Genomic DNA, 23,677 nt, shown 5'->3' with positions numbered 1-23,677 from the left:
ATTCCCTTTTATTTTGAGCACACATGAATCGTCTTAAGGGTCCAGTGGGGGCGCTGTAACAATCGAAAAGACTACCTAGACAACAATGCTGGGAACAACTTTGTAGAATTTAACTGTTATTTTTCTCATTTTATACACATAAGTAATTATTAAAGAAAGGCAGAAAGTAATTTAAGAGTGCCTTTCCATGTCAAAGAAGAACCTAAACTGTAAACCAGTTGATATGAAATACAATACTTCCCTCTTTCAAGACACATAAAATGAAGGCAAAAAAATGAAACTAACCTCACTTGAAAATTTTGGCATTCATGTCAACAAAGAACACTGAAAAAGTATGGTGGGGTGTAGCTATATTACTGCTCAAGTTTGTAACTGTTTTCAGGAGTAAGTTCTCTAAGACTCAAATTACACTGTGGTGGTTTGAATATGCTTGGTCCACAGGGAGCAGTACTGTTAGGAGGTATGGCCTTGTTGGAGGAAGTGTGTCATTGTGAGGCTGGGCTAAGAGACCCTCTTCCTAGCTGCCTGGAGGACAGTCTTTTCCTGATTGTCTTCAGATCAAGATGTAGAACTCTTGGCTCCTTCTCCAACACTGTGTCTGCCTGGGCACTGTGTCTGTCTGGGCACAGCCATGCTTCCTACCATGATGATAACAGATTGAACCTCTGAACCTGTAAGCCAGCCCCAATTAAATGTTGTCCTTATAAGAGTGGCCTTGCTCAGGGTGTCTGTCTCTTCTCAGCAGTGGAAACCTAACTAAGGCATACACTATTTTCAAATGTACCACAACATTATATAGAAATTTTAAATGAAGAAACTACGATCACTTTTAATGTCACTCAAACACACCCTGGAGGGTTACACCAGTGATACTGTTAACTGCTACAACACAAATTCAATAGGCTTCTGTCTGAACAAATTCTCACGGCAGGGATCTTAAATACTATTAAATATCATTTAAAGACCATAGTAACAACTGGGGTTGGGGTTTTAGCTCAGTGGTAGAGTGCTTGTCTAGTAAGCACAAGGCCCCAGGTTTGGTCCTCAGCTTCTGAAAAAAAAAAAAAAAAAAGGTGGGGGGCCTGGAGAGATGGCTCAGTGGTTAAGAGCACTGACTGCTCTTCCAGAGGTCCTGAGTTCAAATCCCAGCAACCACATGGTGGCTCACAACCATCTGTAATGGGCTCTGATGCCCTCTTCTGGTGTGTCTGAAGACAGTTATAGTGTACTTATACATAAAATAAATAAATAAATATTTAAAAAAAAAAACCTCTCCTCTCCTCACAAGCACTCATGAAATGCTAGTGTGACTTCTCAGGACATTCATTCTTTTACTTTTTTCATTCATTTATTTTTTTTTAAAGATTTATTTATTTATTTATTATCAGTACGCTGTAGCTGTCAGACACACCAGAAGAGGGCATCGGATCTCATTACAGATGGTTGTGAGCCACCATGTGGTTGCTGGGATTTGAACTCAGGACCTCTGGAAGAGCAGTCAGGGCTCTTAACCACTGAGCCATCTCTCCAGCCCTCATTCATTTATTTTTAAATTACATTTTTTTGTGGTGCTGAGGGATCCTAAGGCCTTGTGCATGTATGCAAGTGCTCTACCACTGCTATGCCCCTGAACTCCAGACCCTGACATAACTTTACTTATTAGTATTAGAGACCTCCTCAGTACCATTTAATAACAAATGCCTTATAAATTATGCTAACTGGGCATTTATAGTAACAAACATGAATCCCAAATTTAAGATCAGTCAAGAATGTGCTAGTTTGACCTAGGGAGTTCTGGCTGTCTTACAAGCTCTGGGACTGAAAGGCTTTGCCTGTCCAACCCCAGCTCTGAAGTTCAGAATGTTCTCTTTCTCTACATCATACATTTCATCATTTGTAGACAATTCCATTGGTTTCCTTTTTATGGCAAAGGACTTATTGGGGACTGAATACAGGGCCTTATGCATGCTAAGCCATTCTTCATTACTAAGCTATACTACCATAATTATTTATCAATATGCCCATAATTAATGAGAATATTTCTGATGATTATATATTTATATATTTAAATATTTGCACAATATTTAAATGTGCTTAAATAAATATACTCCAGTGGAAAATAACTGAAAATTGCTCAAACTGACTGATGATCCTATAGGTAGTCACTTTTATTATTTTAATAGAGTAAATGGTTCCAATTTATTCAGCCAGAAAACAAATGCAAAAACGGGACAAAATACATGAAACAACTATAGACACCCAAGGGCAGGCAGAAGAATTTCAAGGCCAGCTTGGGCTACAAAGTGAGAACTTGTCACAACCAGAAAGAAACAAAGTTTTCCAGCAAAAGTCACCTTCCAGACTACCATATACAGTGGGGAAATCCAATGCTCAGGAAAACAGATTTATGAAGCAGAATAACAGAAATGTTAGAGTTACCCTGAAAAGGAGTTCTAGAAACCTTCATTCCTCTTACAACACTGGTTATTAAGCCATTCTTACATGTAACCCCAAAGCCAGACAAAGAATAAACTATTAAGGTTTTGGATATCCTGGAGGAAGCTTGTTCTGAGGAGCTACACCTTAGAGACAAGTTTAAAGCAAAGGCTAAATCCACGCTTACCAAGAATAGGACAGACAGACTGCAGATCTGTCAGGATATTTTCCAAGTTACCTGATACCCATACCAAACTTTATCGTTCTTTAACATAAAATCAGAAAACTATTCAAATGGAAAACACAAAGACCAGATATAATAGCATGCTGATTACTATACTGGACTATACATGTATAGTAATAGTATGTAGATCATACTAAGGATGATGTCAGTATCCAAACTAAAGTTACTAGACATGTGATATGACCCAGGATTTCTACACATGGGTTTTAATTTACTGAAGAGATATAGGACAAGTGGAGAGTAGAGATGGATTATAATCTAAAAAACCAAAATTCACATTTTAAAATTATACTTCTCATAGTCTAGTTTTTCAAATAAAATGTATCACTGATTGCTGGAATGTGTAAAGTGTACTATGGGAATGTACAGAGAATTAATGACTTCTTGAATACAAAGGACAAAAATACTGCTCTCAACTCAAGAGCCAGGCCAGACAGCATGCTCACATTGTACTAATGGGCTCTCTCCAGTGAGTGGCAGGAGGCAATGGTATGGTTTAAACAAGATGAAGTTGAAGCTTAACCACTGAACCACTTAAATTGGTTTAATCACAGAAAGGTAAGCTTGGCACTCACAAAAGGATCAGCTATAGACTTTGCCTACTTATATACGGCAAAGTTAAAGGTGGAGAGAACATGGAGCACAGAAACAAAACAAAGCAACCTCCCCACAACAACTAGAAAACACTTAAGGACTATAACTGAGAATGCCAACTTAACCTCACCGACAAATTCATGGAACAGATAGCATAATAGTTCCACCTATCAGATGAGTAAAATGGAGCTAAAAAATAAAAGCAACATAAATAATCCTAAAACCTACGGAAAACCACAAGACATTTTATATAGGGGAAAGGCAAGTAAATTATATATTTAAATCATGTAGAGGTAAATTATAAGAAAATATAATAATCCAGAAAAAAAGTTTCAAGTTACAAACTAAGAAAGTCTGTTAGGATTCGGAGGCAATGGATGGCATGGCCGAAGTGGACTGTATAGATGGGTGGACTACGGTGTGCACGAAAAGGGAGAGTGCATCAATTCTAGTACATGCTAGTTCTCTGGGCAGGAGAGAACTAACTGGTTTTATACTTTTCCAGGATTAAGTTACTTTAAAAAAAATCACAACATAGTATTTCATTTTTATAGTTAACTACTCAAAAACATCCCTTCTGACTAATTACAAATTCTTTGTTAGGACCTACAACTTCCAATATTTTCTCATTTATTGCAAAATGTCATTCCCCTAAGTGTTGTATTCCCCACAAACTCTTTAAGATCCTTTTGCATGCCGTCTTCTCAGTGAGGATTCGATTTCAAGCTGTAGTCCCTCCTCATTCCCTAACCCTGCTTTATTTGCCTGCATAACACACAATGTGTTTATTACCAAGCTGCCCTGGGCCCCACCCCACTGTTACACCCCTAGAAGCTAAAATACTTCCTAGAGACTTTTATGTTTTTTTATTTTATTTTATTTTTTTTTGGTTCTTTTTTTCGGAGCTGGGGACCGAACCCAGGGCCTTGCGCTTCCTAGGTAAGCGCTCTACCACTGAGCTAAATCCCCAGCCCCGAGACTTTTATTTTTAAAAAGGGAAAAATTACAAGTGAGCACACAGTCCTACTGACTTAAGCTGCTAGCAGAAGTAGTGATCGTAACACCAGCAGCATGCAGGTTCCAGGAGCTGGTCAGATCTTCTAATAATTCTATCAGTCTCTGCATTCAGATGGCACCATTGGGATGCGGCTATGACAAGAGGAGTTTCTGAATTATGTAATAATAATTTAACCATCCTAATAATAAACAGTGTATTCATAAATGGTACAAATACAGTGTATTCATAAATGGATGTATGATGCACACAAAGTTCAGTTAGAAGTCACAAATGTAACTCTACAGAATAGATACATGCTAAAATCAAACTATACATAGAAGTTTTGAGATGCTCAAAGAGAAACATTTTTAAGACCACTATCATCTATTCCCCAAATAACAAGATATCTATTAGAAGGAAGAAAAATTAGTTAAAAATCTTCTCTCTCAAAACCTATCATCCATGACTTATTATCAATAATAAGAAAAGGTATAAAAATGTGCCATCAAAACGTTTTCAATAATGGATAGTAGTCCCATAAAATTAAAACAGGGTGGAAAATCCCCATAGGTTAGTGATATTGCAGCCATTGTTAACAGGAAGCACAACACACTTACCAGGCCTCTGTGGTGCTGCTGATGTTAATATAAACAAGCTTGCTGAGTTGAATGGAAGTGAAGTTCCTGGTGTTGATATCTTTAGATATCAAAACTGTGCTCATAAAAAATGTAAAGGCAAAAAGACACCTTTCCCATTTTTAGATACATATAGATACACAAATACCATTGTACGATGGTACAAATTGCGTGTAGTTTCAGCACAGTGACATGCTGTGCATGTTTGCAACTGCAGCTGTAACAGCTGTAGATCCATACACTGTAACACCTACATTTCTAGATGTTTGTTCTGTAACGTTCTGACTAATGAAGTGCTCTAAGGACCCATTTCTCAGATGTGTCCTTGTTTCACGATGATACATGACTGTCAATGGATCTTGATGAAACTCTGGTGCACATAACTAATTCTGCTCTCTTTTGTCCTCTACATGTGAAATGAGTGAGTGGATACTTCTGGCCACAATGTAGATCTCTTCTGCAAAAAAACAGCTGAAATTTTGGAGATAAAGGGTTGATAAGAACAATTGTTAATCTCTTTCCAACTAGTACTAACTCACTGACAGTGAACTGGTAAGAAGTTTCACATATCTGATGAAATGTGTTAGAAAGAGATAGGTAAAGCAAAATAAGGTTAGAACGTTAATAGCGATTGTTAATAGTTTAATTGCTGAAGTTATTTTCATTATGAAGAATAAGAATTACAAGAAATTTCAAAATCTCCTACACTCATATTTAAGCACAGTTAATTAAATGAATTCAAATATAATTATTTCTGATTTATCTGTGGCAAATCTGAAGATGTAAAGCACAACACTAAAGCCATTACCAGTCTGCATACTGGCGTGGGTAAAGGTGAAGAGATATTTTAAAGTAAGATGGATTTTATAAAGATACAAAAGATTAAACAGAATATCAAAGGATAAATAACATTGGAGATGGAAGGAGTTTTTTTAATAAGATGGCCACGGTTGTTGTGGACTGACTCCCTGCGTGTACACAAATGCTAGAAACACTAGGTGGAAGCTATTAAGCACACCAACATCTAAGCTATGTGCTCAGCTGGAGCGTAATGGAAACGATAAACGATAAACATCTGAGGTTAAGATGCTGTCATGTAATACAGGAAAGCTGAGATGCTCCAGAAACAAAGTTCATGTGAGGAACTCCTGGGATGTAGAGAAGTGAAACAAGAGACAGTGCTATGTCTACAACTGACTGTCGACCTCTACCTTCAAGATGATCACCAACCCTTTGCATTCGCTTTTTCTATTCCTTACTCCTCAGATAAACCTTAAGTAGATTGCTGTATGAAGCACAAACAAGGTTGAAGCAGTGTGATGTCAGAGGCTAAGTAGTACACGCTGGGGACTATGCCATCTCTGACCCAGCTCTCGCCTGTGACGGCATCAGCTTGGATGACGGGGGTTTTGTGTGCAGCAGTCTGTATGACAGACATCTTTAATTAAGTGTTTACAATGGCACGCGTGACAATACTGAAAAAACCATTTTCCCCTGCTCTTTCCTCTAACCCTTATATGATCACAAGTTTTCAGGTTTTAAACGTGAACTCGTACAATTAGAAGAAAATTACTTTTGATACCATTTTACAAACGGTTTCGTCAGAAAACTTACTAAAATAAGCAACTCTGGAAAGTACTGGCATACACAAATGCACATCAGACTGGCCTTAGTCAACCAAACTGTATTTGTACCAGTAATTCATAGAGTAGTTACTACAAGTTATATTCTGGCAAATAAAAAGATTATATGTGTATTTTTTCCTAGGGCTTTTTTTGAGCTTATTTTAAACATTTTTTGAGAAACTCATACAAGATGATTAAATTTACATCACTCCTGCTCCGCTCTCCCCTTCCGTCTCCTCCCATGTCTCACCCACGCCAAAACCATAGCCACAGCTTCTCAATTATTATGGCTTAGTGCACATGCACCCTATCGTGTACGTGTGCGTGAGCAGGGGTGGGCACTGGGACTGGAATCCTCTGCTGGAGCCTGCTCTTGTAGGGAACTGATTCCCCCTTCTCAGCACCCCCGACCTGTAGTTCTTCTCTAGGGCAGGATCTTATGGGATTCCCCATGCCAGCTGGTACTGTTCTTGTGCCAGTCTTGTTCCTCAGCTAGAGTGCTGAGAGTTTCTGGGTGCATTCCCCTGTCATAGCTAACAGCAGACATCCTGGCTGTCCATGGTGATTTTTTTCTGATTCTTACACACATTTTAATGTTATCATTAAATTATTTTTTTTTTCCGGAGCTGGGAACCGAACCCAGGGCCTTGCGCTTCCTAGGCAAGCGCGCTACCACTGAGCTAAATCCCCAACCCTAAATTATTTTTTTACAAGTGTGTTTTACCTATGTGAAAATACTGATTATGGAAAGGTGAATACCACACAAAGTGCTGTGCTTGGTTAGCTTTATATCCAGCTGCTATGCTAGACTCATTTGGGAAGAGGGACCCTCTGCTGTGGAGATGCCCTTACCAGTCTGCCCTGTAGACAAGCCTGTCAGGCATTTTCATGGTTGGTTACTGATGAGGGAGGTATAGTTTATCATGACATGCAACCTGTACACAGGCAGTCCTGGATGGTATAAGAAAGCAGGCTGAGTAAGCCATGATGAGCAAGCTAGTAAACAGCATTGTTCTTATGGCTTCTGCTTCAGTTCCTGCCCTTAATCCCCTTCCTGATAGACTATAATTAGGACATGAAAACTGAAATAAACCATTTCCTCTCCGAGTAGCTTTTAGTTATGATGTTTTATCAAAGAAACACAAACCCTAACTAATATAATTATCTTTTTTCCATTGAAAGGTTAATCAATTGGCTAGCTATATTTCTCTCTCAAAAGAAAAAAAAAAAAAAAAAACCCAAAACAAAAAACCAAACCAAAAAACTCCAAAACACAAAAATCCTACAAATCAGGGAGTAACCAAACACCTAAACGACATATTAAAAGCTGAAATTGAAATTTTTTAATGCAAAACAAAACAAAGCACCAAATCCTTGGGTTCATTTAAGAGAGCCAGCTCCATCTATACTAATCCAGGAGTCGCGCTCTTGACTCCAGGTCTAACAACTGCACTCGGTACATTAACTCCAAGTTGGCTTTCTCCAGTTTCTCATTCATGAATACAGATCATATTTCAGCTTACTCTATTACATAAAACTTTTCTTAAGTTATTTTATTTACAATGTGAACTCTGAAAAGTTCAGTGATGTTAACTGGACAATAAGCTAGGCAGAAACTGCTTTATAGGAAAGAAAAGTCCAAAATGTCACCATCTTGTGTGTCAAAATGTGTGTTGGTCAGAGGAGCCAAGTTGCCTAAGCTGACTAGCCAACAAGCTCCAGCAAGCTCCAGCAAGCTCTGCCTGTTTTCACTTCCCCAGCCCAGGATGACAAGCATGTGCCACCATGCCTGGCATAACTTTTATGTGGGTTATGGGGACTGACCTTAGGTCTTCCGTGACTGAGCCACCTTTCTGGCCTAAAACTGCAGTATCTGCTCACATTAGAAGAAATTCATCTATAGGTGTGGAATAATGTGCAAACTAAATGTGAAGTCAGAACATTATGCTAATACGACTATTGGTGTGCTACGGTGTTTGTCTAGTATAAACAATTATAAACAGCTCAGTACAACTACAAATTGGGACAATCCTTAGAGTATTACAGTGTCAGGCACATTTACTTCATACCACTGGTTTTCTTTGCATAACTGGGCCTAGTCATCCTCAGTAAGGTCATTTTAATATATACATATATTTATATATAATTTAATATATTATATAATGCATATATATCTATATTTTAGAATATATTTTGACATTGTTTAATATTATATATCAAGATATAGATATATCATCTATTAATATATTATACATTATAATATATATATTTAAGGCTCTTTGAATCTTTTCAGCAGTTTCCTCTGGATCATATTGGCAGCAATCTCTCATGTAACATCAAGTAAACTTCTGACATATAGGTAGATTGCCCCCAGAAGAAAAGATGTATTTTATAACTATATGTTGTTTTATTTAAAAGTTTATATAAATGCTCTGGAGGAGATGTGCAAACTGCAATGGTAGTTTAAAGATAAGGAGCAAAGTCCATGTTCCCCCGAAGTTGAGCTGGGAGGCAGCAACTGTGTGTCTTCCCTAAGTGTGTATAAGGAACAGGCAGAGGAGCCTGGCATGGACCAAGTCTTGTCCCCCCTTTATGGTATCCCTCAGCTCTCCCTTCTAACAAAGACTAGAGAGTATCTGATGGAGCATGTCAGTAGCAAGTCTGAAGCCGAAGACCCACAACACTCAGTGTTCCTTGACTTAACTACATATTTCTTAAATTTAAAAAATGACTGCTCAAAGACTAGTAATTTCTGAAGCACCGTTTTAGAAATGCTGGCAACTTAACGACTTTAGATAACCCCAAAGTACAGTGTTTTTTAAAAAAATATTAAGCATGCAAGCCATGTATTAAAAGAATAAAAGTCAATAGACTTACTTGGGATACACTGGTTCATAAAGGTATTTATCCCCTCTTGAAGATGTAATATGAAAAAACAAGATGTAGCCATTTGCTGTCTGAAAGAGAATTTTATTAATCATGAATTAGAATGCTGTAACTGTCATCTAAGGCTTTAATTTTTACAGGACTAGTCTCTTTATATATGTAAGTTGACTTTTAATATAAGCCATTTAAAAAGTGTTCAACAAATGTTAAAAATATTTTATAAACTATGTAGCTGAAATCAACAGTTTGTAGAACACTGTGGACATGAACATTCTAAAACAACTGGACAGGCGAGTACTGTGGAAAACACACGGCACTCTTTGAATGCTACAAACGTGTGGCAAATAAGTGTGGTTGTAAGTTTGAAAAGCTTATAACCAAGTAGTAAAAGCATAAATTGTCTAATTGTACCCCCAAACTATCGTTTATCAAAATAAATTTATATAGTTAAAAATAAAAAAATTAATCCCTTACTATAAGACATACTGTGAGATACTAGGAAAAATAGTAAGAGCAAATCTTGACAATTCAAAATATAAACATCAGCTAACTAAAGTCAATCTCTAATTTCCAAGATAAGAATATTGGAAGTTGGGGTTGGGGATTTAGCTCAGTGGTAGAGCGCTTGCCTAGCAAGTGCAAAGGCCCTGGGTTCCGTCCCCAGCTCTGAAAAAAAGAAAAAAGAAAAAGAAAAAAGAAAAAAAAAGAATATTGGAAGTTCAAATACGAACATCTAAATTTCTAAAGTAACTAAATATTATAAAAATAGAAAATGTATTTTTAAAAAAATGTAGTTTTGGGTGACTGAAGCAGGTTTCTGCCCATCTTGGGCGCCCCTAAGAGATTCTAGCTCAAAAATAAAACTAAACAACAACAAAAATACAAACAATACAAAAACAGTGTTGTATTATATGACCATGGTATACATCCGATTTACAAAGCTCGAACAACCACCTTACATTTATATAAATATGTTAAAAACTATGTCTCATTGCTCTTAGAGGAATTTTTCAGTATTAAATCAAGCAATAAAGTGGCAGTTCTTCCTCTAAACTTCTTTACCAGAGCACTGAATTTCTACCAACTCAGAGGCAAGTGAAGATGAATCCAAAGTAGAAACGATCCAAACCAAAGAAATCATCCAGGGTTTCCTATTTCTCTCCATTACTAGCTTCCTGTTTTTCAGTTAATGGAATGAAAGGAAACGGATTTCCCAGGACAGCCATGGTTTGCTTTTAACTATATCGTATCCTTCTGTAATATAATCTCAACAACTAGTTTAACTTACTAGGATATTAAAGAAGAAAATAAAGATTGTTCAGGAAAGATTATCTTTCATTTTTTTTCACGGCAATTTTACATTCTTGTGGTAGGAAAACAAAAGGCTAATGGCTTCTAATCAAACCACAGCAAAAGTCATAAATACATCCTACCCTATACAGAATCATATCTTGTAAATCTTTACTGCCACACCTCATTGGGCAGGAAAGGCAAAAAGAATGGTCAGTTCTTAAGATGGTAACGTTAACATATAAATACTGTCTGGAAAAATCAGTCACTCAAAGGTCAAAATATTCAACACTTCAGACACTCAAATGCTAATACAATACACAGCAAAGTAATAAACCATACACAGGACTATAATGTCAATGAGAATAAAACATCACTTTGTACTAGCATTTCATCTAATATGATACTGAAAAGACAAATATTTACTATTTGATAATTTGTATCAATCACTTTAAATAAGTATTTCAGACTTTTGTGTATAACAAACAACATACTTTTAAATCTCAATGACATCTACTACTGATATTTCATAAACAGTTCTGCCTTTGAACAAATTTTAAAGTCTTAGTAATATATGCTGTCCCTTTAATAGTCACTAAATCTGTTACTGTGCACTATTATAATGACCTTTCTCTCCATGACTCTCAAATTATATAAAGAAAGCATGTAACCATTGCTTAATCTTTTCAGATATCAGTCTTAATTGCCTCTGATAACATCCATATATACAACCATTCAAAATTCACTGTTCTCTTCAAATAACTACGAAAGAGCAGACTGAAATATCTAAATTCTTCATATAGATCTGTAAATTCTATTTTCATTTTCAAAGTCTTTATTATACATGTTTAGAATAAGAAAACACATAAATCACAAATTATACTGTTCTCCCAAGATAATATGTACTAATTGTGCATACAGACATCAACAAACAAATGGAAAGTGGTATGATAACAAGCTTGCTGAAATAAGGGTGATAAACATTTATCAAAAATTATTACTCCTCGTTAGGCATGGTGACACACAGCTTTAATCTCAACAATGGGGAGACAGCATCAAGCAGATCTCCGTGTGGCTGAGACCAACCTAGTCTGCATGGAAGGTTCTGAGGCCCTGGCTCAGAGAATGAGTGTATCCTAAGCCAGCAAGATGGCTCGCCGGTTAAATGTACTTGCTGCCAAACCTAATAACCTGAATTTGGTCCCTAGGCCCTCATGGTAGAAGGAGAAAACAGACTCCTGCCATTTGTTCTCTGGTCTCCACACATGCTCTGTAAGCACATCCCCACCATGCTCTACAGTTCAAGGAAATTTCCCCACAGGCTATCTCCATTGATTACATGCTACCTGTAATATACAGGGACTCCATGAATGTTGAACAAGAAAATGAATGTATCTCGATTTCTCTTATATCTATAAAAGTTGCAATAAGTTAAATAATTTAATGCTAATACTTCAATGTAATCTAATTTATAAGTTTCCATTATACGAAATATTTTTTTCTTTGGTGTGTGTGTGTGTGTGTGTGTGTGTGTAATTTATTTACTTTACATTCCAATCTCCCCCCATATGAAATATTTTTAATCAGTATTGATCTTAGGATGTGTGTGACCTCCAATTATAAATTTTTGTTTAAAAGAGCAATGTGTTGCTATATATTCAAATGCTAAATTTTGGACTGCAAGATCTAGTGGCTCCAAGACAAGCAGACCCTCATGTAAACCAGCTTTTGTTGTATAAAAGCTGCCCTGTAAGTTACCCAGGACTGGTTAATAAAGATGCCTACAGTCTATAGCTGGGCAGAAGAGAGGTAGGCAGAACTGGGAGTTCCCAGGCTTGGGAATCTCAGGCAGGGTCCACGAGAAGAGATGGACATGAGGAGAGAAGGAAAACATGGGAGAAGGAAACTCACCATGGTGTAGGTGAGTGCATAGCCATGAGGCGTAGGAGTGGCCCAGGAGGAATATGGCAAGTGATTCCTCAGGGTTGACAGGGAAGTAAATAAACTAGCTTATGAGATTATCTGCTCAGTTCTAATGCTTTAAGGTTTATCCTAAATATAAAGGTTTTGTGTCTTTTTTTTTATCTTTTTTTTTTTTTTTTTTTTTTCCGGAGCTGGGGACTGAACCCAGGGCCTTGCGCTTGCTAGGCAAGTGCTCTACCGCTGAGCTAAATCCCCAACCCCGGTTTTGTGTCTTTTATTTGGGACCTAAATTATCTAAGGTGAGGAAGATATTACCAAATATTATTTACTACAACAGATCAATGTTTTTCATATTGTTACCAACTTTAATCAATGTTATACTTTTTTAATCCAACTTACAAGTTAAAATATTAAGGTCCAGAGATAAACTGAGGAGAAAACGTTGATTCTGACTTCATTTCAAATTAAAGTATGTAATTCCCACCATCTATCTCTTTCCTTCCATACGTGAGGTGCGCATTGCTGCAAACCTCACAGCTAATGGTGCAGAGCCTTAAGACACTGTACCTTTGCCTGCCCTCCATTCCAGACTGAAACTGAGCAGCTAAGATTTTATTTCTAAGATAAATCCCAACTGACCCAGGACAAAAGAATTTGAATTTTTATATCAAAATAAGTCTACTGGTTGTTCAAAAAAGTCAAGAAGGAAAAGTAAGCGAAAGTCAATTAAACACTGGGTAAAATTTCCTTGAAACCTCTATAGGGAAAATGTTCCCCATGTGTTTATAAAACTGACTCCAACACTCACACAACCTACTTAACACATACTCTAGAGAGTATTTTACCACTGGAGCCTTCTTTTTTATTCATATATTTCAACTACAATTAGTAACAGTTACCTCAAACTTTCCTTAAGATTAGAGAGGGTTACATCATGGAAGACTGCACAAAAATTCTAAAAGAAAAAAAATCACCTATCAAACTTGACAAGATTGAGCTAAAATAATGACATCAAACTCTCAATCTAAGTGGAACACTTATACCACACAGGAAAGAGCTTGATGGAGTTGGTCAGTTCTATCCATTTTAGCTATCCACATTTGGTCAACTCTTGTCCTAAGTGTCTGACTGGGGTAAGGGTGGACAATATTTGTTCACCATGACTTGACACTTCTGATTACCAAGGAGGGGTGGAGTGTATTTCTAGGTGCTGAGGTGGTTTCTGGGCATGTTTATCACTGAGTACCTCCTTATAAGATCTAAAGTCTTAGGTAACTGGCTACCAAGAGAAGAGAAGCTACAGTGAATGCACACATAGGAGAAATGATTGGGGAAGGTGGTTCCCAATCTTCCTAGTACAGTTCCTCATGTTGTGGTGACCCCCAACCATAAAATTATTTTTATTGCTACTTCATAACTACAATTTTCCTACTGTTATGAATTGCAATGTAAATATATTTCCAATGGTGTTAGGTGACTCCTGTGAGAGAGTGGCTCTGCCTCTGGGACCCAGAGGTAGAGGAGAAACAATGTTATAATAGGAAGCTTTAGTGAAAATAAAACCAAACCCAACCTTGGAAAGCTGGGAGAACTTTTTTTTAAGAGTTTCAACAATATTCACTAAAGTTTAAAACCCATACAAAGAAACTGTAAAGTAATACACAACCATAGGAAATAAAGGATATGTTAAACAAACAAACAAACAAACAAACAAAATCATCACTGAGCAAGTCTAGGTATTGAAATTCTTTATTTATTTTGGATTTTTGAAGTAGGGTTTCTCTGTGTAGCCAATCAAAACCATTTAATCAACAAGCTTAGATATGTTCACTGAGCTACAGAGGTCATGGACCTATCATTGTTGCTGTGGTTGAAGTGTGGTGAGGTCAACAGGTCAGGAGACACCTGCCATAGAACAGAGAGTTTGCCTTTTACAGTTTGGGGAGGAAGTTATACAAACATGCCACACCAAAGGAAGGATCAGAGTCTTCCAGGAAGTAGAGAAGAAAGGGGGAAACCTGCCTTGGTTTACATGGTGGCCTACTTAGTTTTACATCATCTTGTCACAGGCTTTCGTACTCTGTGAAGAGGACTGTCAATTGAAAAAAAAAAGCCTCCTTAAGACTGAGCTGTAGGTAAGTTAATAGCACATCTTCTTAGTTCGTGGTTGATGTGGGGAGGCTCACTGAAGGCAGTGCTAGCCCTGGGCAGGTGATCCTGGTTGCTTTAAGAAAGCAGGCTGAACAAGCCATAAGGAGCAAGTCAGTAAGCAGCACTCCTTCTCGGCTCCTGTTTCAGTTCCTGTGGCAACTTCTCTTGGTGATCAAACAAACCCTTTCCTCTGCCTTTTGGCTACGGTGTTTTATCCCCATAGCAATAAAAAGCCCAAATCACATGGGAAGAAATGAGTGAAGCCATTGGCAGGTAAGGATGATCTTTATTTGGTACGTGGCTCTCAGAGAAACAGGAAAAGGTGATTTTTTCCAGTGAAAACAAAGATCTAAGATGTCAGAGTTTCCAAATTACAAAAAAATTAAAAGCTATGATCAGAACAGAAGATTTTTTTTTAAAGTTTTATAATTGTCACAGTCTGATACACATCCACTTCAGTAAGAATATAATTCTTTTTAAGGGGCTAAAAGTTTGGTTAATTGGGCTTTAATGCTATTATTCCTAGCGATCAAACTAAATGCAAAGCTTTATTAATGTTTGCCAGTAATGATAATTTACACATATCACATCTAAAAGATCTCTTCATATGAGCTCCCCCACCCCACAGTCTTGCTCTTGCTAAGTATTTAGCCCTGGCTGGATTGGACCCTGCTATGTAGCCCAGGTTTATTTTGAACTTGCAATAATTGAGCCTTAGCCCCTCGAGTGCTGGGATTATAGGTGTGTGTAATCCAATGAACAGTAGAAGCTTCTCTTTTGCACAACTAAAAAATTTTTTTACCAAAAAATTTTTGTATAAAAGCTGCCCTGTAAGTTACCAGGTTTTTACATTTGTATCAAGGTTGTAAGAATGCTGTTTGAATTGTGGTATGAACTCAGAAAATTGATTTTCTGAGAATTCCATGTGGGGTACAGATTTTCTTCCTGACCTCTGAAAGTATTAGAAGCATTGAAAGCAGTCTGACACGACGTATGATTCAAATAATGTTGCTAGTGTCACTGAAATTACTTCACAATGCATCAGTTTCCTACATGGGGCTGTTCACATGTCAGTTTCAGACTGAATTCAACTGTTTCTCAAATCTATAGCAAAAGCTGTTTTACATGCAGGGTATAACTTAGTGGTAGAGTTGGCATGTATGTTGCCCAGGTTTAATAATCCCAGCACACACAAAAACCAGCTATTTCCCAAAGTCATCCATTCCCTGTTAAGGAGAAGGTAACTCTTTGTGTTCAAAACAATGTTAATTTCAGCCAAAGCTAAAAAAGTTTACAACAAAACTTTACCACCACTAAGCCATCAAACAGCTGTTGGGCAACACTAGTCTAAACATTCAGTTCTTATCTGTGACGAAAACTAAAAGCAACCAACATGGGCTTAAAAGTCTGAGTTTCACAAGCCTCAGAATCTGTCCAACTATGTCCTTTCTGTTTCATATGTTATTTTTGCTTTCAATTAATGCCCTTCTTAGAGGAATCTACTTAAGTTTGTTCTGAACTAATTAGTTTTCTTAACTTCTTTGAGTATTTTATAAATCTGGAGATACTGTATACAGGCTGTGCACACAGAGTAATTCTCAGCTTTTCACACTCAGCACTGGCACTTCAAATAAACTATAACAGCAGTACTATACAACTTGATAATTCATCAAGAATTGAACAACTGGGACTGGAGAGGTGGCTCAGAGGTTAAGGGCAGGGTCTGTGAGATCTGCAACTCTGCTACAAGAAGTATAGAACTACTTGATACTTTTGGTCATCGGGAACATTTTCAGATGAGCAGCCCAGTCAACATGACATTCCACAGACTAGAAAGGGGCTGGCTCAGAAGATTATAAAGAGAGGGACACAAGTGTTGTTTGGGGACAGCGGAAGGGATAAAGTTAACAAAAAAGAAAACAGTGGCTGCAAGGGGACAGAGTAGGGTAGCATAGGCCACAGAAATCAGTATAGCTTTATATCACAAAAAGATACTATGTGTGTGAAAGACTAACATGAACTCATCTTAGAAAATCCCATTTAAATGCAACTTTAGGATTCCTTAAACAAAAACAGCAATGTGAAAGTCTACTTACTGACACTGCTATCATGGTACTGTCCGGCCTCCATTCAGCTTGTGTGTAAGATCCAAACTGAGCAGACGATTTAGCTGGTTCCTTGTATGTTACAATTAACACACTGGGCTGGAAGAAAATAAGTATATTTGAAGTTATTAGTATATCACAGAAACATACAAGCTATTATTTATAGAATGTACTGGAAATATTTTAAGCTGTTGCAAATGTCAAACCATCCACCTTCAATAGCTCACATAAGTTACCAAAGAAAAGCAAGATGTTATGCATGCATCCACTGAATGAGCTAGATTTGTGACTTTCCAAAATAGAACCATGTCTAACTATGTTCATAGGTGAATTAAGCCAAATATTTAAAAAAGAAATTATGTTAGTTCTCTATAACCTTCCCTAAGACAAGAGAGACAAGGGATTGGGATCTTTCCTAATTCATTTTGTGAGTCCAACAGTATCCTACCCAAACCAGACAAAAACTACTACAGAAAAACCAAAAATTAGCAGACTAGAGCCTCTCACGAATTTAGATGCAGAATTTCTCAATAAAAATCAGCAAATTGAATCTAACAAGGAACCATGTACCACGGCCAAGTGGATTATATCATAGTCATTCAAGACTAATTCAACATTCAAAAGTCAAATAAACTAAAGAAAAATTATATCAATAAAGCCCAAAAAAGCATCTTTTTATTGGTTATTTCATTTATTTACATTTCAAATGTTATCCCCCTTCTAATTTTCCCATCCACATCCCCCTATCTATTCTCCCTCTCCCCTGCCTTTATGAGGGTGCTCCCTGACCTGCCCACCCACTCCCACCTCAGAGCCCTAGCATTCCCCTGCACTGGGTCATTGATGTCCCACAGGACCAAGGGGTTCCTCTCCCCCTGATGACAGATTAGGTCATTCTCTGCTACACATCTAGCTGGAGCCATAGGTCCGCCCATGTGTACTCATTGGTTGGTGGTTTAGTTCCTGGGAGCTTTGGGGGTCTGGTTGGTTGATATTGTGTTCTTCCTATGGGGTTGCAAACCCCTTCAGCTCCTTCAATCTTTGCCCTAACTTCTCCATTGGGGTTCCTGCTTGTTTGGCTGTTTGCATCCTCATCTGTATTGGTCATGCTCTGGTAGAGCCTCTCATGAGACAGCTGTACCAGGCTGCTGTCTGCAAGCACTTCTTGGCATCAACAGTAGTGACTGGGTTTGGTGTCAGCAGATGGAATGGGTCCCTGGTGGGGCAGTGTCTAGATGGGTGGGGCAGTGTCTAGATAGGTGGGGCAGTGTCTAGATAGGTGGGGCAGTGTCTAGATGGGTGGGGCAGTGTCTAGATAGGTGGGGCAGTGTCTAGATGGCCTTTCCTTCAGACTCTGCTCCAAACTCTGTCCCTGCATTTCTTCTTGACAGGAGCAATTGTGGATTATTATTTGTGAGGTGGGTGCCTATCAACTGGATATCAACTGGATATGGTCTCTACAGTTTCTATCTCCCCTTTGTTGGGTATTTTGGCTAATGTCCTCCATATTGGGTCCTGGGAACCTCTTAGATTCCTAGCATCTGGGACCTTCGAGTGGTTATCACTTAGTTCCCCTTCTCCCACTGCTACACTACTTTCAAATTCCTGACCCTTTGTACTTCTCCATCTCCTCCCATATCTGAACCACCCCTCCTTTTTTCCTTCCTTCTCCTCTCTTTCTCCCAGACCTCTCTCAATCTACCTCTGGAGATTATTTTCCTCCCCCTTTTGAGTAGGACTGTAGCATCCACACTTTGGTATCGTGGTATTCCAAACTTTTTTTCAGCTAATATCCACTTATCAGGGAGTATATGACATGTGTGTTCTTTTCTGACTGGATTACCTCACTTAGGATGATATTTATAAGTTCCATCCATTTGCCTGCAAATTTCATAAAATCAATGTTTTTAATAACTGAGTAGTATTCCATTGTGTAAATGTACCATATTTTCTGTATCCATTCCTCTGTTGAGGGACATTTTAGATTGTTTCCAGCTCTAGCTATTATAAATAAGGCTGCTATGAACACAGTTAAGCATGTATCCTTATTATACATTAGAGCATCTTTTGGCTTTTGCCCAGGAGGGGTATATATAGCTGGGTCCTTAGGTAGAACTAAGGAAACAATTTTCTAAGGAACCTCCAGATTGATTTCCAGAGTGGTTGTACCAGCTTGCAATCCCACCAACAATGGAGGAGTGTTCCTCTTTCTCCACATCCTGGCCAGCATCTGAGTTTTTGATCTTAGCCATTCTGACTGGTGTGAGGTGGAATCTCAGGGTTGTTTTGATTTGCATTTCCCTGATGACTAAAGATGTTGAACATTTCTTTAGGTGCTTCTCAGCCATTCAATATTCCTCAGTTGAGAAGTCTTTGTTGAATTCTATACCCCATATTTTAATAAAGTTGGTTATTTGGTTCTCTAGAGTTTAACTTCTTGAGTTCTTTGTATATTTTGGATGTTACCCTTCTATCAGATGTAGAGTTGGTAAAGAGCTTTTCCCATTCTGTGGATTGATGTTTTGTCCTATTGACAGTGTCCTTTGTCTTACAAAAGCTTTGCAATTTTATGAGGTACCATTTGTCAATTGTGACCTTAGAGCATAAGCCATTGATGTGCGGTTAAAGAAATTTCCCCCTGTGCCAATGTATTCGATTCTTTCCTACGTTCTCTTCTATTAGTTTCAGTGTGTCTGTTATTTTGTGAAGTCCTTGATCCACTAGGAGTTGAGCTTTGTACAAGGATGAGCTTTGTTCTACGTGCCAGTTGAACATTTGCTGAAAATGCTGACATTGTTCCACTGGATGGTTTTGGCGTTTTTTGTCAAAGATCAAGTGACCATAGGTGTATGGGTTCATTTCTGGGTCTTCAATTCTATCCATTGACCTACCTACCTCTCTTTGTACCGATACTATGAGGTTTTTATCACTATAGCCCTGGAGTACAGCTTGAGTTCCAGAATGGTGATTCCTCCAGGAGTTCTTTTATTGTTGAGAATAGTTTTTGCTCCTAGGTTTTTTTGTTATTCCAGATATATTTGAGAATTGCTCTTTCTATCTCTGTGTAGAATTGAGTTGGAACTTTGAAGGGGATTGTGTTGAATCTGTAGATTGCTTATGGTGAGATGGCTATTTCTACTATGTTAATCCTGCCGATTCATAAGCATGGAAGATCTTTCCATCTTCTGAGGACTTCTTAGATGTCTTTCTTCAGAGACTCGAAGTACTTATTATACAGATCTTTCACTTGCTTGGTTAGAGTCACACCAAGATATTTTATATTATTTGTGAGTATTATAAATGGTGTTGAATCCCTAACTTATTTCTCAGCCCATTTATCCTTTAAGTAGAGGAAGGCCATTGATTTGTTCGAGTTAACTTTATATTCAGCCACTTTGCTGAAGTTGTTTATCACCTGGAGGAATTCTCTAGTGGATTTTTGGGGTCACTTATGTATACTGTCACATCACCTGCAAACAGTGATATCTTCAGTTCCTCCTTTCCAATTTGTATCCCTATGATCTGCATCTGTTGCCTAGTTGCTCTGGCTAGAACTTTTGAGCACTATATTGAATATATAAGGGGAAAGTGGGCAGGCTTTTCTTGTCCCTGATTTTAGTGAGATTGCTTCCAATTTCTCTCCATTTAGTTTTACATTGTATCAAAGAGTATCCAAATTAACAAAATCAGAAATGAAAAGGGAGACATAACAACAGAAACTGAGGAAATCCAAAAAAATCATCAGATCCTACTACAAAAGCCTATACTCAAGAAAACTGGAAAATCTGAATGAAATGGACAATTTTCTAGACAGATACAAGGTACCAAAGTTAAATCAGAATCAGATAAACTAAACAGTCTCATAACTACTAAAGAAATAGAAGCAGTCATTAAAAGTCTCCCAACCAAAAACAAAAAAACAAAAAAACAAAACAAACAAACAAACAAACAAAAAACACAAAAAAACCCACAAAAAACAAATAAACCACCAAAAAAACAAAACTCAGGACCAGAGGGGTTTAGTGCTGAATCTATCAGACTGTTGTAGACGACCTAATACCAATACTCTGCAAACTATTCCACAAAACAGAAACAGAAGGAATGCTATCCAATTCATTCTATGAAACCACAATTATACTTATACTTAACCCACACAAAACCAAACAAAGAAAGAGAACTTCAGACCAATTTTGCTTATATCAATTACAAAATACTTAATAAAGATTCTTGCAAACAGAATCCAAGAACACATCAAAATGATCATCTATCATGATCAAGTAGGCTTCATCCCAGGGATGTAGGGATGGTTCAATATATGGAAAATCATCAATGTAATCCACTATTTAAACAAACTCAAAGAAAAAAAAAACACATGATTATCTCATTAGATGCTGAGAAAGCATTTCACAAAATTCAACACCCCTTCATGTTAAAAGTCTTGGAAAGATCAGAAAGTCAATACTTACACATAATAAAAGCAGTATACAGTAAACCAGTAGCCCACATCAAACTAAATGGAGAGAAACTTGAATCAATCCCATTAAAATCGGGTACTAGACAAGGCTGCCCACTCTCTTCCTACTTATTCAATATAGTAATCAAAGTCCTAGCCAGAGCAATCAGACAACAAAGGGAGGTCAAAAAGATACAAATTGGAAAGGAAGAAGTCAAAATATCACTATTTGCAGATGATATGATAGTATAATTAAGTGACCCCAAAAATTCCACCAGAGAACTCCTAAACCTGATAAACAACTTTAGCAAAGTGGCTGATATAAAATTAATACAAACAAATCAGTAGCCTTCTTCTACTCAAAGGATAAACAGGCTGAGAAAGAAATTAGGGAAATGACACCCTTCACAATAGCCCAAAATAATATTACATATTGTGGTGTGACTCTAACCAAGCAAGTGAAAGATCTATATGACAAGAACTTCAAGTCTCTGGAGAAAGATCCCAGAAGATGGAAAAATCTCCCATGGTCATGGATTGGTAGGATTAATATAGTAAAAATGATCATCTTGCCTAAAGCAATCTACAGATTCAATGCAATTCCCATCAAAATTCCCACTCAATTCTTCAGAGTTAGAAAGAACAATTTGCAAATTCATTTGGAATCACAAAAAACCCAGGATAGTGAAAACTATTTTCAACAATAAAAACACTTCTGGGGGAATCACCATCCCTAACTTCCAGCTGTATTACAGAGCAATAGTGATAAAAACTGTATGGTATTGGTACAGAGACAGGCAGGTAGATCAATGGAATAGAATAGAAGACCCAGAAATGAACCCACACACCTATGGTCACTTGATCTTTGACAAAGGAGCTAACACCACCCAGTGGAAAACAGACAGCTTTTTCAACAAATGGCGCTGGTTCAACTGGTGGTCAGCATGTAGAAGAATGCAAATTGATCCATTCTTTTTTCCTTTTGCAAAGCTCAAGTCCAAGTGACTCAAGGACCTCCACATAAGACCAGATACACTGAAACTAATAGAAAACTGGGGAAGAGCCTCAAACACATGGGCACTGGGGAAAACTTCCTGAATAGAACATGCTATAAGATCAAGAATCAACACATGGGACCATCTGTTGTTGTAAAAATATAAAAATTTTTTTAAAAAGTATGGTTGTCTTTTATCCCACTAGGATCAGCACCACAGTGCCCCAAGATATCTGCTGGATTTCTTGCCAGAAGCACACATTCCAATTCCGTGGCAGCCCAGACTAGCTGCCCCACACTCCATTACATTCCATCTACACATGAAAGAACATACAACACAATAACCTTAGATCTAATTGGTAAGATATAATTGCCCACCTACACATACAAAGCCCAGTACCATCCATCCCTTAAGAACATTAATAACAACCTGTAAATACACAGAGTGGAATCTTAACGTCACCTGCCATGGCTTCTCACCTTTTCCCTCCTGTCTCTTCCTTTCTGTTCCAGTCTCCTCCTCTTCCTTCAAACTTCTCTCCCGCCCATCCTTCCTTCTCCTCCAATGACAGGCCTCTTTCTATTCTGTACCTGCCCCTCACCTATATTTTATAAATTCAATGGGGAGAAGGTTCTGGTGAAGTCACCTGAGTCCTGAGTATGTGACTAGACAGCTGTCCTTGGGACAGTGGAATTAACATCAAAACACTGATAACTCCAAGGCAAACCACAACAGGGACCCTGTTCTCAGTCCAATGTTTGGCTGTGAGCATCTCCCTCTGTATTGGTCAGGCTTTGGCAGAGCTTCTCAGAAGACAGCTATATCAGGCTCCTGTCAGCATGCACTTCTTGGAATCTGAAATATTGTCTGAGTTTGGTGTCTGCATATGGATTGGATCCCCCAGGTGAGGCAGTCTCTGCTCCGTACTTTGTCCAAAAGTTATCTCGATTCTAAACTTTTGCCTTGAGAGTTATATTTTACAGAGTGTGCCTACTTGGATTCCTGGTCTCAAGGACTTTCAGCTGGGTCCAATCAGGACACATTGGCTACAGCATATGCTTCATTCTTCCTACTCTCTACCCCTCCAAGGATATCTCAATGCCCATGTACAGCTTGAAGAAGTTATGAAGGAGTTGTCACCCCAATTCCCTGGACTTTTGGGGGGGCTGAAAGCAGTTATTCTAAAGTTGTTTTTATGAGGAATTTAAAGTTGGTTGTAATTTAACAGGGAGGAATTAGCTAGATTGAGTTGTACAGTCATAATTTCATTTGGTAACTAAGATAAAATCATATCTTTGCTTTGGTATAGAATTTATTTGTCAAAAAAAGTTTAAAAGTACAAG

At 37.8% G+C, this 23,677-nt stretch overlaps 1 protein-coding gene across 5 annotated transcripts in view; it reads right to left on the bottom strand.

The window, feature by feature from the left end:
- Nucleotides 1-23,677, bottom strand: part of Ric1 (RIC1 partner of RAB6A GEF complex) — a 99,331-nt gene that overhangs the window by 54,087 nt on the left and 21,567 nt on the right. For 4 of the 5 annotated variants that reach the window (XM_087563957.1, NM_001427735.2, XM_087563966.1 and 1 more), the window contains 2 exon segments: nt 16,878-16,985; nt 9,409-9,488 (listed from right to left, as the gene is read on the bottom strand). In XM_087563957.1, the coding sequence (XP_087420083.1) occupies nt 9,409-9,488; nt 16,878-16,985 (188 nt within the window). 5 annotated transcript variants of the gene reach the window in all.

The sequence above is a fragment of the Rattus norvegicus genome, chromosome 1 (assembly GCF_021556685.1).
Source record: "Rattus norvegicus strain SHRSP/BbbUtx chromosome 1, alternate assembly SHRSP_T2T, whole genome shotgun sequence".
Classification (NCBI taxonomy): domain Eukaryota; kingdom Metazoa; phylum Chordata; class Mammalia; order Rodentia; family Muridae; genus Rattus; species Rattus norvegicus.
The sequence above is the reverse complement of the archived record's forward strand: the minus strand, read 5'-3'. Positions and strand labels throughout refer to the sequence as shown.